Source organism: Scyliorhinus canicula, chromosome 10, assembly GCF_902713615.1.
Source record: "Scyliorhinus canicula chromosome 10, sScyCan1.1, whole genome shotgun sequence".
Taxonomy (NCBI): domain Eukaryota; kingdom Metazoa; phylum Chordata; class Chondrichthyes; order Carcharhiniformes; family Scyliorhinidae; genus Scyliorhinus; species Scyliorhinus canicula.
Window position 1 is genome coordinate 41,704,679 of NC_052155.1, and position 16,647 is coordinate 41,721,325.

Sequence of the window (16,647 nt, forward strand, 5' to 3'; positions counted from 1 at the left end):
CTATCACTGAATTCCCCATCATCAACATCCATTGGCCAGAAACTAAACTGACCAGTCATATAATACTGCGGCTACAAGAGCACGTCAGAGGCTTGGAATTCTGTGGAAACTAACTCATCTCCTGCCAAGCATCGCATCTCCACCATCTACTAGGCACAGGTCAGGAGTGCGATGGAATACTCCCCACTTGCCTGGACAAGTGCAGCTCCAACAATGCTCAAGAAGCTCAACAGCATCAAGGACAAAACAGCCCAGCTTGACTGGTACCTCATCCACCACGTTCAACAGTTACTCACTCCACCACCTACGCGCAGTGGCAGCACTGCCATCTACAACTTGCACTGCAGCAACTCACCAAGACTCCTTAGACAGCAGCTTCCAAGCCTGTAACTGCTGCCATTTGGAAGGACAAGGGGAACAAATACATGGGAACACCAACACCTGCACCTCCAAGTCACACACCATGCTGACTTGAGAAATATATCACTATTCCTTCATTCTTGCTGAGTAAAAATACTGGAACTCCCTTTCCCACAGCACTCTGGGTGTACCTACACCACACAGACTACAGAGGTTCAAGAAGGTAGCTGACCACCACCTTCTCAAGGGCCAGCAGGGATGGGCAATAAGTTCTGGCCCAGCCAGCACTGCCTACATCCCGTGAATGAATAAATAATGAAAAAATTGAAACTTTCTGGTAAAAAAATACCGCTTTAAAATAATGTGTTCTTTCATGGGATATGGGCATCATTGGCAAGTCCAGTATTTGTTGCCCATCGCTAATTCCACTTGAACTAAGTAAGTTGCCAGGTCATTCAGAAGCCTTCCCCTAATTAAATAGAGAGCAGATGTATCGTGTATCTGTAATGTGTTAAGTTTATGGTTAGCTGATCTCAGACAGAGAAGCAGTCAGTTGTGTTATAATGGGCCTCCATAATACTTGTTTCAAAGAGGAGTCAGCCAGGGTGGCATCTTCTGATCACTAGTGAGCCACACTTGAAGGTGAACATGTGTGTGAGTCGAATGAAAATGGATCAGCCGCAGGCGATCTTTAAGCCACAAAAACTCACGCCCACACACCTGTACCATGTACCACAGAAGCTGGGATATGGTACTACAATGAATCCGTCCTCACTGTTTATGCAGTCCCGCCAACTAATACACAGAGGTAGAGTCAAATTGCTTTCTTTTTTCAAAACCAGTAGTTCCTATCTGGGGTCCTGGCTTTATTGGAAAGAGCACAGAAGGATTGAAATCAGATCTGATGTTCCCCTTCCTCCACCCCATCAGTACCCCCCAAAAAGCCATTGCACAGAAACATAGGATGGAATTTGTCATATGGCGAGTGTTCGGTGCCCGGCATTCGGAGAGTCAGTGGGGAAAAAAATCCCTGCTGAGTTCAACAGGCCCGCTGCCATTTTATGGACTAATGAACATTGATCGTCAGGAGACAGGAATTCCATCTGCACTTAGAAGGAAACCCATCCAGGCATAGCATTTCAGTGGCCGGAGGTAGTTCTGCAGCACCGTGCCCAAGTCGCGGGACAAGCTGAGGTGGCGGGAGAGTTGGGGTTGCCCTAAGAGGTGACGGGGAGGGGGGGGGGGGGGGGGGGGGGGGGGGGGGGCATTACCGCACCACGGGAAAGGGGGAGGGAGGGCCTGAACTCTTCATTCCCTGAGGGGAGGCTGGGCCTGGTTTGAAGGGGCTTCTGATGGATGCACCCTCCCACTTTCTGACCCGAGATCGAAGATGAGAACATTTTCTGCTCCCCAACCTCAGTCATCGGATGTCCGCCAGACTAAACATTGAAGCCAGGTGGGAAAAGGCCCTTAATTGACCACTTACGGACCTTAATTGGGACATGGGCTGGTTTCCCATCTAATATTTATTGTCACAAGTAGGTTTACATTAACACTGCAATGAAGTTACTGTGAAAAGCCCCTACTCGCCACTTTACGGCGCATGTTCGGGTATACAGAGGGGGAATTCAGAATGTCCAAATGATCTAACAGCATGTCTTTTGGGCATTGTGGGAGAAAACCGGAGCACCCGGAGGAAACCCACGCAGACACGGGGAGAACGTGCAGACTCCGCACAGAACGTGCAGACTCCGCACAGACAATGACCCAAGCCGGGAATCGAACCTGGGACCCTGGTGCTGTGAAGCAACAGTGCAAACCACTGAGCCACCGTGCCGTCCATATGTCCTGTCAATTCTACCATAAAATTGCCTCCGATGGAATTTTACGCTCCTTCCTTCCTGCCTTGGAACATACCGGGGGTGGGAGTGTAGAATTCTGGCCATAGAACATTTATGGCACCGAAAGTGGCCATTTGGTCCACTGTGCCTGTGTCAGCCACAGAACTATCCAACTTAAACCCACTTTCCTGCTCTTGGTCCATAGTCCTGTAAATTATAGCACTTCAGGTGCATATTTAAGCATTTTTTTTAATACAATGAGAGTTCCTGCCTCTGCGGTGAGGTCTAAATTCTCATCACCTTAAGTGAAGAAAAATCCTCCTTGGCTCCCTTCTCATCCTCCTGCTAATTACTTCATTTCTATGACCCTGGTGTTGCCCTCTTTGTTAATGGGAATAAGATCCTTCCCATCCACTGTATCCAGATAGCTCATAATTTTAAGCAGCTTAAGTAAATCTCCCTGCAGCCATTCTCTATTTCAAACAATAAAGTACCAGGCTCTGAAAACATTCCTCGTGGCTACGATTCTTCATGCAGGGTATATCCTTGTAAATATCCTCCGTGCCATCTCTCGCAATCTCATCCATCCTGTATTGTAGTGACCATGTACAGTAGTCTGGCTGTGGTCTAATTTGTGTTTTATACCATTCCAACATAATATACCAATTCTTATATTCTACATCTTTTGCCAATGAATGAAAGTATGTCTTCTTCAGCCAGCTCTACTCAGCCCCTCACCATCATAAAAAGAACTATATTAGTCTCACGTGAAGAACACAAGATGACAGAGAGTTATTTGGCTTCTCGTAGAATCATACAGTACAGAAAAAGCCCTTCGGCCTATCAAGATTCAAACTACAAAAAAAACGACTTTAATCTACACTAATCGCAACAATTGGCCCATTGCCTTGAACGTTATGACATTTCAAGTGTTCATCCAAGTACTTTTTAAAGGTTTCTCGCCTCTACTACCCTCTCAGGCAGTGCATTCCAGGCTCCTGCCACCCTTTGGGTGATTTCTTTTCCTCAAAACCTCCTGCCTTTCACCTTCAAATTATGGTCCCTTGTTATTGATCCTTCAACTAAGGAGAACAGCTGCTTTCTATACACCCAGTCCATGGTCCTCAAAATCTGATACACCTCAATTAGGTCCCTTCTCAGCCTTCTCTGCTCCCAAAGAAAACAACCCAAGCTTATCCAGCCTCTCTTCACAGTTAAAATGCTCCATCCCAGGCAACATAGGTGAATCTCCTCTGCACCCTTTCTAGTGCAGTCACATTCTTCCTTTAGTGCAGTGACCAGAACTGAACACAGTACTCCAGCTGTGGCCAAACCAAACCCTGTACAGCTCCAACATAACCTCCCTGCTCTAGGCTACAACTGGTAAAGGCAAGAGACCCGCTTTTCTTCTTAACTACCCTATTAACCTGCCATGCCACCTTCAGGGATCTGTGGATAAACATCCCATGATCCCTCTGTTCCTCTGAGCTTTCTATTGTCCTGCCATTTATTGAGTACTCACTTGTGGTGTTACTGCTTCCAAAGTGCATCACCTCATACTTTTCAGGGTTAAATTCCATCCGCCACTGATCTGCCCATCTTTCTATAACCGAACACCTTCTTCACTGTCAACCACCCGGCTAATCTTAGTCTCATCTGCAAACTTACTTATCATTCCCCCAAAGGTCTCATTTCAATTGTTTATGTATATCACAAACAATAAGGGACCTTGCACCTATCCCTGTGGTATACCACTGGACACCAGCCTTCAGTCACACAAACAGCCTTCTACCACCACCCTCTGTCTCCTATCACTGAATCAATTTTAGATCCAAATTGCCACGTTACCCTGATCCATGTGCTTTTGCCTTCTTTATCAGTCTCTCATGTGGGACCTTGTCAAAGACTTTGTTTCTGCGGAACCATGTCCCAGCTGTGGCCGGGACAGCGGTGTGGGAAGTTACAAGACACACGGCACTCCTCTGTAAATTAAAGCCGAAGCAATACAACAGTGCTGGAATGAGAGAGTGAGAAAGTCGGAGAAAAGAAAGAGAGAAGCCGGATTGTCTACATTGCACTCATTGGAAATGGATAAATCCTATCAAATGCCAAGATGCCTCTGCAACTCACCTGTTTTCTTTGGTCCTGTCCATTTGATTAAACTGCTTCCTAAGCCACCTGAAAGCACAGAAGAGAGGCAAAGTTAGTCAGTCTGAGAGGAATAAGTTGGGCTGGGTTCGTTGACTACAATCAGTACACTGTACAAAGGTCTACTTCCATCAAAATACATCTTGGGGCTGTAACTTTGTCTCGTGGTCAACATGTTTAGGTAAAGTTCCTCTGAATCTATTATCCATTTTGTCCAAAAAATGAAGTGCTTGAACTTTCAACATCATTGCTGTATTGTCGGTTAAAACTATCCCTCAGAAACTGGTGACAATCTAAAAACTGAGCATGCCAACCTGGTTCCCAGCAGAATCTAATCTACATCAGGTACAAGTACAGGGATCATCTCTTACCTTTCTACCTGGAGGGGTGTCGGAGACTTCTGAGTATCCTGCACCAGCCAGTTCAATCCGGTTATCCATAAACTGACATCATCTTCACTGAATGCTGTAGAAGAGGAAAATCATTCTGGTTATCACGCACGATGAAAAGATTTATTTAACTCAAACACATTTCTGTGACTCATTAAAGGTGAAAATTTGGGGCATTTGAATGGAGCTTCAGGCACCAAATGGCAGCAGGCAGCACTCCCGGTCACACATAGAATAGATCAGATGCAGAGGGAATCTTCCTCAACTCCTTCATAATTATGGAGACCCAGCCCCTGCCCGAGAACAATGCTCACTGCACCAGTCGGATATTTCTCCATCTCCTAGGATTCAGCTTGTATCAGAAATTGTCAAGTCAGTGTACCGCATAAAGGATAACAGTTTTTCAATACTTTCGGAATGTAGGAGTCTCTGGCAGCGCCAACATTTAATATCCATCTTTAGTTGTTCAAGATACAATTGCCAAGCTCTTGAGTGAGCAATGAAGAGTTGGTGTTGAGACTGGATTCGCATAAAAGCCAAACTGGGTAAGGATGGCACGTCTCCTTTCCTCAAGCACATTGATGAACCAGTTACCTTTTTACTACAATCCGACAACTAATGGGCACTTGACTGATGCTCGATTTTTATTTCCATATTCCTATAAACTTCATTTGAATTCTTGTAAGCAAAGGCACTGTGAAGAATCAACTAGCTGGTTCTGACCTGAACCACATTGTGATCGACAGATTTGTGTATTTTCTCACTTCCGTCATACAAAGACAAATGGGCTGTAAGAAGGTGGTTAACACAGTTTCATTGCAAACTGGTGGTAAAATGTAATATAAAAGAGATTAAGACAGCAATTTTCAGTCATATGATGCTTAGAACATAGTGAAATGTCCCGAGGCACTCCACAGGAGTCTAATCAGATTAAATATAGATATCGAGCCAAAGAAAGATACAAGAGGAAGATGGACAAAATCTTGAGGGAAGAGATTGGTTTTAAGGAGCTTCTTCAAGGAGGAGAGCAAGGTGACGATCTGGAAAGGTCGAGGGAGGAAATTCCAGATCCTAGAGTCTAGACATGCCACAAATGTTGGGCAAAAGAAGTGGAGAGTGCACAGGAGACCAACGTTGGAGGAGTGTAGTGTTCCCAGAGGCTTTTAGGGATACAAAAGGTTAGGGTGAGACCTTGGAGAGATTCAATCATGGCAATGAGAGTTTTCAAGCATTGAAATGTTGGTAAACCAGGAACCAATGAAACTCAGCAAACAAAAGGCTGATGAGTGAACAAATTTGGTGCAAGTTCTTGCAGCGTAAAGCGAGATAGGGCTCTGCTTTCATCGCAAATCAGTTAGCACCCTGAGGGTAAACCCTTCTTCAGAACAGGGTATAACTTTGTGAAGAACGTTCAGTGTTTAAGAAGGCTGAAATATTTTTAAAACATAGTTCTGCTACAGTTGTACCTTCTAAAAGGTATTTGGCAAATTACTACATGGCTCTAAAAGTAAACTTAGATAACTGTGTCAGCGTGGATATAAAATTGGTTTAGGGATAGAAAGCAGAGTTGTGGTAACCGGTTATTTTAAGACTGGAGAGAAGTGTACAGTGGTGTTCGTCGGAAATTAGTGTGAGGACCACAGCTCTTTTATATAAAATTAAGAAGTTAGACTTATATATACAACGCATCATTTTAAAATTTGCTGATGTCATGAAGCTCAGAAATGATAAGGATAATATAATAATAATCTTTATTATTGTCACAAGTTGGCTTACTTTAACACTGCAATTAAGTTATTGTGAAAATCCCCCAGTCGCCACTCTCCGTCGCCTGTTCGGGTACACAGAGCGAGAATTCAGAATGTCCGATTCACCTAACAGCACATCTTTGAGGACTTGAGAGGGGAAACTGGAGCACCCCGAAGAAACCCATCCAGACTCCTCACAGACAGTGATCCAAGTCGGAAATCGAACCCGGGTCCTTGGCGCTGTGAAGCAACAGTGCTAACCATTGTGCTACCATGCCGCCAGAAACTGGCATCAGAAGGATGGACAGAACAGTAAAATTACATGACAAATGAAAAATGACGGAAAGAAGTGTGAAGTGAGGCATTTTGGTCAGAATGATGAGGAGAGACAATGGGCGGGATTTAACGGAAACATTTCTAAGTTAATTTGTAGTGGGTTTTGCAGGTAGTTTCCTGTCAGCTCTGCCGGCGTGTTTCCCACCACTATCAAACGACATGAGGGACGCGATCCAATGGCCACGCTGCGCCAGAAAAGCAGCTTGCAGTGGCACAGCGTGCCCGATGAAAGCCAGGAGACCCCGCTCCCGGGAGCTTGTGAGTCCCCCACACCCCCCCACATATGGGCAATGTCATCTGTCACACACGTGCGCATTACCGACATCAACCCAAATGAGGACACCTCGCTATGGAGTCCCCAGGGCCTCTCGTCTTCAGGCCTCCAAGACCCCTCCCTCCAGGACGCCCACCCATCATTCCCATCCCAACCTCCCAGAGCCCCTGCGCTATATTCACCAATCTTCATACCCCCTCCACCCTCCTTCATGGGCACGGCACCCCCTCGGGCCCCGACCCTTGGCAGTGCCACCCTGGCACCATGGCACCCTTTCACTGCCACCGTGGCTTCTGCCAGCTTGGAAGTGCCACCTGCACACCTTGACAGTGCCAAGGTGTAAGATGGGCAGTGGCAAGGTGCCCACGTTCCAGGGGAGGGCCAGGGAGCCAGTCTGCCCTGTCTGTGACCGCCCAGGGGCTTCAAATGGCCGTGAGACCCCCGGGTGCCAGGCCGCCTAGTCCATTTTTGTGTGGACCAGTACTGAAAGACGCCATGCTGCAGCCTTGTTGGGGAGGCTGGTAAATCCAAGGAAGCGGTTGATCTTGAGTAAGCCCTCCTTAGTAGTTTTTAAACCCAATTCAGTCGCGCGCCATTAAGGCCATAAGACATAGGAGCAGAATTGGCCACTCGGTTGGTCGAATCTGCTCCGCCATTCAATCATGGCTGATATTTTCTCGTCCCCATTCTCCTGCCTCCTCCCTATAACCCCTGATCACCTTATTAGTCAAGAACCTATCTATCTCTGTCTTAAAGACACTCAGTGATTTGGCTTCCACAGCCTTCTGCGGCAAAGAGTTCCACAGATTCACCACCGTCTGGCTGAAGAAATTCCTCCTCATCTCTGTTTTAAAGGCTGTTGGGAAGCCCGTGGGACCGCTGATATCTACTATAGGGTGGCATGGTAGCACAGTGGTTAGCAATGTTGCTTCACAGCGCCAGGGACGCCGGTTCAATTCCTGGCTTTGGTCAACATCTGTGTGGAGTCTGCACATTTTCCCCTTGTCTGCGTGGGTTTCCTCCGGTTTCCTCCCACAAGTCCCAAAAGACGTGCTGTTAGGTGAATTGGACATCCTGAATTCACCCTTAGTGTACCCGAACAGGCACCGGAGTGTGGTGACTAGGGGATTTTCACAGTAACTTCATTGCAGTGTTAATGTAAGCCTACTTGTGACAGTAATAAAGGTTATTTAAAAAGAGATTATTATTACCGGCTGCTTTGCGTTCTTGCTCGAGCGCAACATGGCCTTAGGTCACGCCCAATATGAATTGAATGGTGCAATTTTAAAGAGGGTATGGGACAAAGACAGGGGATGTTCATTGTTCTTACACAAATTCCTGAAGTTGGCTGGATTAGTTGAAAGGGCTGTAAAATAAAGCATATATGATCATTGTTTTACTAATAAAGGGGCAGAGCACAGAAGCAAGCAGGCTTTACTCAACCTGTATTAAATATTGGTTATGCCTCATCTGCAATCCTGGCACCACACCTTCTGAAGGATATGAAGGCTTTTGAGAAGGACGTTCAAGAGATGTTCATAGAGCACCAGTGATGAGGGACTTCAGTTATGTGGAGCTACCTGAGAGGCTGGGATTGTTCTCTTTAGAGCAGAGAAGGACAAGAGGAGATTTGATGGAGGTATTCAGAATCATGGTTTTGACGGAGTAAAGAAGGAGATACGGTTTCCAGAGTCATTCCAAAGTCAGAGAATTCTATGGTGATCTGGAGTATACTGCCAGGAAGAGTGATGGAACCATGTTCAGAATAACAAAGATAATTGCATGAATATTTGAAGGAAAAGTGCTGACAGGGTAATTGAGAAAGGTCTCTGCCAAAGATTGGATCAAATGGCCTCCTTAATGTACTGCATCATTCTATGATTCATAGACTTGGATTCATACAGAAGTGAAGTGAATGAATGAAAGTCGCCATAGTCCCCGAAGGTGCCGTAAGCTGCTCTCCCCTTTTGAGAGAGAACAGACTCTTGGTGAATTGAACTAAGAATCACCACACCTCAGGCGAGGGGCAAGGTTGATGGTTTATGGTTGATGGTTCAACCAACTGGGCTAACCGACCCTTGGGTTCAGAGATTCATAGAGTAGGAAATTACAGCAGCAAATCTCCACAAATTCCCAAAAAGCACCAATAAGATGACTGACCAGGGGCAAAATTCTCTAACCCCCAGCAGGGTTGGAGAATCGCCCGGGGCCGCCGAAAATCACGCCCCCGCCGTGGCAGAAATTCTCCGCCACCCGGGAATTGGCGGGGGCGGGAAATGCACCGCACCGAGCGGCGAGCCCCCTGCGGCGATTCTCCAGCCCGCGATGGGCTGAAGTCCCGCCGCTGGGAGGCCTATCCCACCACTGAGGTGTGAACCACCTCTGGTGGCAGCGGGATCGGTGGCGCGAGCAGGCCCCCCGGGGTCCTGGGGAGGGGGGGCGCAGAGCGATCGGACCCCAGGGGGTGCCCCCACGGTGGCCAGGCCCGCGATCGGGGCCCACCGATCGGCGGGCAGGCCAGTGCCGTCGGGGCACTCTTTCCCTTCCGCCGCCGCCACGGGCTCCACCATGGCGGACGCGGAAGAGAAGCCCCCAGCGTGCATGCGCCGGTGGTGGCGGCAGCTGCCGCTGACATCACCACCGGTGCATGCGCGAACCGGCAAAGGCCTTTCGGCCAGCCCCGGCGCCGGGCGTCCAAGGCCACTGGTGCCGGTTTTGGCGCCAGTCGGCGTGATGCCAACCGCTCCGGTGCGGTCCTAGTCCCTCAATGTGAGGGCTTGGCCCCCAAAGGTGCGGAGAATTCCCCACCTTTGGGGAGGCCCGACGCCGGAGTGGTTGGCGCCATTCCGCTACGCCAGGACCCCCCGCCCCGCCGGGTAGGGGAGAATCCCGCCCCAGCTAATTTTTTTTTGATGGAACTGCTGCATGGGAACATTGAAAGTAAAAGGACAGCAAAAGACTCTGCAGTCCATTTGACTGGTTTCCAAAAGCCTTCCAATCACCCACCACGCAAGTTCATTCCAACCCTGCCTTACATTTTTCTACACTAACTGTTTACATGATTTCTCTGAGCATTTACCTTCCCCCTCACCAATGTGTAATAGTTAAATCCAAACTATGGCCTGGATTTTCACAACAAGGGGGAGTTTCTCCATCAATGTGAAAATTACAGTTGAGCCTAAAAATTGGAAGTCCTGCCCTGCACATGGCATCTATCATTTTTGCGGAGGGGGAGTGTGCCAAGGTCAGACTTCGCACATGCACATTTCATGGAGGAAGTTGCTCATTGTGTTATTTTGGTGACCCACATGTGTGAAACATGACATTTGCAGATTAGACAAGGTAGGAGCAGGTCTGAACTTTCAAGAGTTAAGGTACTCTTTTGGAAAGGGTATCCCTTTTGATGTCATCCCGGGAAATCTATGGGAAAGGTAAGGTGCCCCTTGTGACTGTTAAAAGTAGGCATGTGTGTGTATAAAAAGTGCATAAGCCCACTAACTGTCAAGCTCATTGGAACAGTCAAAATTAGTTGTCAAAGACAATTGTCAAGATCCTGGACACTGCTGGAGCACAATGGAAAATCCCAGACAAGGCTGGAGCACAAAGGAAAATCCTGGACACTGCTGCAGCACAAAGGAATGTCCTGGACACTGCTGGAACACAAAGGAAGATCCCGGACACGGCTGCAGCACAAAGGGAGATCCTGGACACTGCTGGAGCACAAAGGAAGATCTTCCACCCAGCCCACCCCCACACCTAGCAGCCTCCGTACTCATTCCGGAGGCAGTGAGGCTGACTTGCAAAGAACCCCACCACCCCAGAACGAAAATCCAATTTCTGGGCTATCTTCTCCCAGGTTGGATTTGCGGAGCTGGGAAATGTACTGACTCCGCGCTCACAACCCGAGAGCAAAAGTCAAGGCCCACATGTGTATCTTCCCTTTGTCACACTTCTGCCCCTGTCTCCTGGCTCTAGAGTTTATGGGAATCTTAGAGGTTGAAGTATAAAAGATAGGAGAGGAGATGATCATTTGGCTCTTCGAGCCTGCTCCACCATTCATCAAGATCATGGCTGATCATCCAACTCAATAGCCTGATCTTGCCTTTCCCCCATATCCCTTGGTCCCCTTCGCCCTGAGTACTACATCTGGCTGCATCTTAAAACATGCAATGTTTTGGCCTCAACCCTTTCCTGTGGTAACGAATTCCACAGACTGACCACTCTCTGGGTGAAGAAATTTTTCCTCATGGCCTATCCTACCCTCAGACCGTGACCCCTGGTTCTGGACACACCCATCATTGAGAACATCCATCCTGCAACTACCCTGTCTAGACTCGTTAGAATTTTATAGGTTTCTATGAGATCCCCCCCATTCTTCTGAACTCCAGTGAATACAAATCTAACAGATTCAATCTCTCCTCATATGTCAGTCCCGCCATCCCAGTAATCAGTCTGGTAAATCTTCGTTGCATTCCCTCTAGAGCAAGAACATCCTTCCTCAGATAAGGAGACTAAAACTGCTCACAATATTCTAGGTGCAGCCTCACCAAGTCCCTGTATAACTGCAGCAACACCTCCCTGCTCCTGTACTCGAATCCTCTCACTATGAAGGCCAACATACTATTTGCCTTCTTTACCGCCTGCTGTACCTGCATGCATATCTTTAGTGACTGGTGTATGACAGGTCACGTTGCATATGCCCCTCTCCTAAGTTATGGCCATTCAGATAATAATCTGCCTTCTTGCTTTTACTACCCGAGCGGATATCCTCGCATTTCTCCATATTATACTGCATCTACCATTCAACTTGTCCAAATCACACTGAAGGATCTCTGCAACCTCCTCACAGCTCACCCTCCCATCCAACTTGATGTCATCAGCAAATTTGGAGATATTACATTTTGTTCCCTCATCTAAATAATTAATATATTGTGAATATGGTACCATTTAATATCGCCTAAAAGATCTGACCTTGAATTTTCCTCATGAGGCCTCTCTTCTCCAGAGTAAACAATCCTGGGTTCAAGCTCGCCACATAGTTCATAAGTCTCAGGATGGACATCAGTTTTACTTATCTGTCTTGTGCTATTTTCAATGTTTGGACATCTTGTTAAGGTATAGAGACCAGACCCGAGTACAGTCTGGTCATTTGAAGTCATTAAAAAAATAGAATTACTTACAATTTGAATTAAAAAAATATTATTGTTGGTTTAGCTCAGCAGAACAAGGCCAGCAGCGCAGGCTAAATTCCTGTACCAGCTGAGAATTCTGAATTCTCCCTCCGTGTACCCGAGCAGGCGCCCGAATGTGGCGCCTAGGGGCTTTCACAGTAATTTCATTGTAATGTCAATGTAAGCCTACTTGTGGCAATAAAGATTATTTATTTTTTATTTATTTATTAACAACACACCCAAAGTGCCGATATAGTTAGTGGGCTAAACAACTGGCTTGTAATGCAGAACAATGCCAGCAGCTTGGGTTCAATTCCCGTACCGGCTTGCCCAAACAGGTGCCGGAATGTGGTGACTAGGGGTTTTTCACAGTAACTTCATTGAAGCCTACTTGTGACAATAAGCGATTATTATTATTATTATTATTAGTGTTTATTTAAAATAATCTTTATTATTGTCACAAGTAGGCTTACATTAACACTGCAATGAAGTTATTGTGAAAATCCCCAAGTCGCCACACTCCGGCGCCTGTTCGGGAGAATTCAGAATGTCCAATCCACCTAACAAACAAGTCTTTCGGGACTTGTGGGAGGACACCAGAGCACCTGGAAGAAACCCATGCAGACACGGGGAGAACATGCAGACTCCGCACAGAAGACAGTGACCCAAGCGGGAGTCGAACCTGGGACCCTGGCGCTGTGAAGCGACAGTGCTAACCACTGTGCTACCGTGCCACCCAACTCAACCATTAGATCATATGATTTATGCAACTTGGAATTTAAAGTAGACCTAAAGGTCAGGTATCCCATTCCTTAAATACTCTTTCCCGACACTTTTCCTCAGTCTGTTGAAGGCTAAGCTATCATATTGGAGAGAATGATGAAATTCACTATATATGTATACCTTTGTCAAGAGGAGGATCACAAGAAATTGAAAATAGTCTACATTTGCCAGACTCTTGCTATTGATTTTAATGGAAGAGGGAGGGTGTTGTGCTGGTTGCAAGAGGACCTTAGTTTCCTAGGTTAGTGAAAGAACCATTTTCTGACATGCGTCAGAGAAGAAGTTGACAATGAGCTGGATGGAGCTCAGTGTTTGCATGAGCGGACACACAAGTGTCATCTGCATACAGAAGCTGAACAATTGAAGTTGGAGTGACTTTGGTTTGGATTGACTGGTTTTTCCATCTGTTCTGTAAATTATCTCTATGCCTATGGGTAATTTACCGAAGGTGAGGCACAGTATTATAGCGAGGAAGATGAAGAAAAGTTTTGGTCCGATTACACAGCCTTGTTTGCTGGCAGTCTGGACTTAGATATGGTCTGTGGTGGTTCCAATGGTAACGATCATGGTTTACATGTCATCGTGAAGTAGGCAGAGGATGGCAACAAATTTCTAACAGAAACCAAATTTGAGGAGGATACACCATAATCCTTTGTTACTGACATCCTGAGAAACTACCTCGGAAGAATTCAGACAAGGCTATTCCAGCGCATGGTACAAACCATTCATCAACGCCTGCAATCTCTGCTTTATCTCTCTGATATATATCACAGAATCCCTACAGTGCAGAAGGAGGCCATTCAGCCCATCGAGTCTGCACCGATCCTCTGTAAAAGCACTCCATTCAAATTCACTTACCTGCCCTATCCCAACCTAACCTACACATCCCTTGACACTGAGGGGCAATTTAGCTTGCCAATCCACCTAACCTGCACATCTTTGGACTGTGGGAGGAAATCGGAGCACTCGAAGGAAACACATGCAGTCTCGGGGAGAATGTTCAAACTCCACACAGTCACCCGAGGTCGGAATCAAACCTGGGTTCCTGATGCTGTGAGGCAGCAGTGCTAACCAATGTGCCACCATACCGCCCCCAAAGATATCCCAAGATCAAATTGTCTTTTCTTAGTGTCACCTCACACTGTGCCATTTCTTGACTTTTGTGCCCTGTTAAAAAAGCCTTGGTGAGTTGCATCAGGGCATCTTTTAAATATTACACAGTGCATCCACGGTATATCGGTGGTGGATTGAGTGGCTGGTTAAGGTGGTGGATGGGTTGCCAATCAAGTGATCAGACGGTTTTGTTCCAAACAGCGTTGGGTTACTCGACTGCTGCCGCCGCTGTACCCATGTAGGCAAGTGCAGAGGATCTCACTACACAAGTGACCAAGGCTTGGAAGGTGATGGAAAGGCTTTGGTAAGTCAGGACGTAAACTTCAGAAAATCCAACCTCTAAACTGTTCCAGCTATCATTGTATTTATGCATTTTGTGTGCCTGTGCCACATTCAACCAGTGTCTCTTTGCTGCCCCAAAACTGCTCCACTCACCAACATCTATTCGGCAATTTTCAATGTATTCAGAAGCTTGACTTTTTATCTTATCAAGTCATCTCGTTATTTGGCACAATATCAAAAGCTTTGCTGAAAGTGAAATAGATCACCAATTTTCAAATGTTGAACAAGTCTGTCACTTCCACAATAAACTCAGTAATTTAATTCAGCAAAACCACTCGCCAATAAGTCAATGTTGACTCCCTCTTACTATACTATGCCGATCTGGCGTTTGATTATTCAGAATGTCTTCTAGTACTTTACCCACAACAGAAGTAACTGAATTCATCCCCCTTCCCATTTGTAAAAAATGGTGCAGTTACCTACATTCCAATACTCAATCTGGACTCCTTTTGCAAATGATTACCTAAATGGTAAACACGCAACTGATTAGCAAGTCACTTCTTGAAGTACTTTTGAATGAAATTCAACAGACCTGGTGCCTTGTGCTCTTTATACTGCCTTCAGTCTATTAGGGATTGAAAATATGCATTCCTATTCATTCTTATAGTTGTTAAGCACTTTGAGAAGTCCGGTGATCATGAAAAGCTCCCTCTGTATATTTTATGCAAACCTTTCTTTACCCTTTTCTTTTTAGTAATTCAAATTTCATGCTGAGGAAACGGGATAGGGTCTCCCCCATGAACACAGAAATAATCAATTTGGGATTTATTTGTGATGGGGGGGGTGACGGTTGCACAGTGGTTAGCACTGCTGTCTTACAGCGCCAGGGACCCAGGTTCAATTCCAACCTGAGGTGGCTTGTAGAGTTTACATTTTCTCCCCATGTCTTCGTGGGTTTCCTCCGGGTGCTCCGGTTTCCTTCCACAGTCCAAAGATGTGCAGGTTAGGTAGATTGGCCATGCTAAATTGCCCTTTAGTGTCCGTAAAAAGCTAGATGGGGTTACGGGGATAGTGGGCCTATGTAGGGTGCCCTTTCAGAGGATCGGTGTAGACTCAATGGGCCGAATGGCCTCCTTCTGCACTGTAGGAATTGTATGATTCTATAAAAACAGAAAATGCTGAAATAACTCAGCAGGTGTCGCAGCATCTGTGCAGTGAGAAACAGAGTTAACGCTTTGAGTCCAATATGACTGCTCTGCAGAGCTGGAGACAAGTAGAAATGTGATGAGCATTATGCTGTCGAGAAAGTGGGGATTGACAGGTAGAACAAAATAACCAGTCAGGAATAGTTGGAGGGCAGGGGAGATTAAATGACAAAGATGGCATGGAACATAAGACAAAAAAGGAGTGATAATGGAAGTATACAGACAATAGCGTTAGTCCAGTGAGGGGTCGGATGCGAGGGCCTATGTGACGAACATGCTGGAGAAGTTGATGGGGGATGAGGTGTTTCCTCGGCCCCTGAAAGTTGATAGAGCGCACAGAGCCCTCGCGAAGAAGCCCCGAGCGAACGAGCGGCCGAGGACGATGGTGGTACCGATTCCAGGACAGGGAACACATTCTGCAGTGGGCCAAGAAAGAACAGAGCAGCAAGTGCGAGAATTGTGAGCTGCCCATTTATCAAGACCTGGGCGTGGATTTGGCTAAGAGGCGAGCTGGGTTTAATTGGGCAAAAACGGCCCTCTTTAAGAAGGGGCTGAAGTTCGGGATGTTGTACCCAGCCCGTCTGTGGGTCACATGTGAAGAACGGGATTTCTACTTCGGGGGTGGTGGATATTGAGTACTCGGCAATCGCAGTGTCGGATCATGCCCCACATTGGGTGGATCTACGGGTCAGTTTGGAGAGGACAACGCCCGCTATGGAGGCTGGATATGGGATTGTCAGCGGATGAAGCGATCTATGGGCAGGTGAACAAGTCCATCCAGAACTTCGAAACACCAAACGATATCTGGACTTTCATCAAGGAAAAAAGACTGGATGTGAACTAAAGACACTGAATCCTTGGAGAGTACTGTATTGGCGATTTGTTGAAAATCACTTTTGTGCTGGTTTGAATAAGTAGTGTTATGTGCAATAAGGGGCTGTTTCGATGGTTAGGGTTAACTTTGTCTTACTAGGAGCTGGGTGGGGGTGGGGGCGGG

The 16,647-nt window shown here is 46.6% G+C and overlaps 1 protein-coding gene across 2 annotated transcripts in view; it reads right to left on the minus strand.

Annotated features, from left to right (window-relative positions):
- The window catches only part of LOC119972316 (1-phosphatidylinositol 4,5-bisphosphate phosphodiesterase gamma-1-like), a 296,119-nt gene that overhangs the window by 139,488 nt on the left and 139,984 nt on the right, over nucleotides 1-16,647 (minus strand). For both annotated transcript variants that reach the window (XM_038808825.1, XM_038808824.1), the window contains exons 3-4: nucleotides 4,721-4,814; nucleotides 4,332-4,379 (exon numbers count right to left, since the gene is read on the minus strand). In XM_038808825.1, the coding sequence (XP_038664753.1) occupies nucleotides 4,332-4,379; nucleotides 4,721-4,814 (142 nt within the window). The remainder of the gene's footprint in view (nucleotides 1-4,331; nucleotides 4,380-4,720; nucleotides 4,815-16,647) is intronic.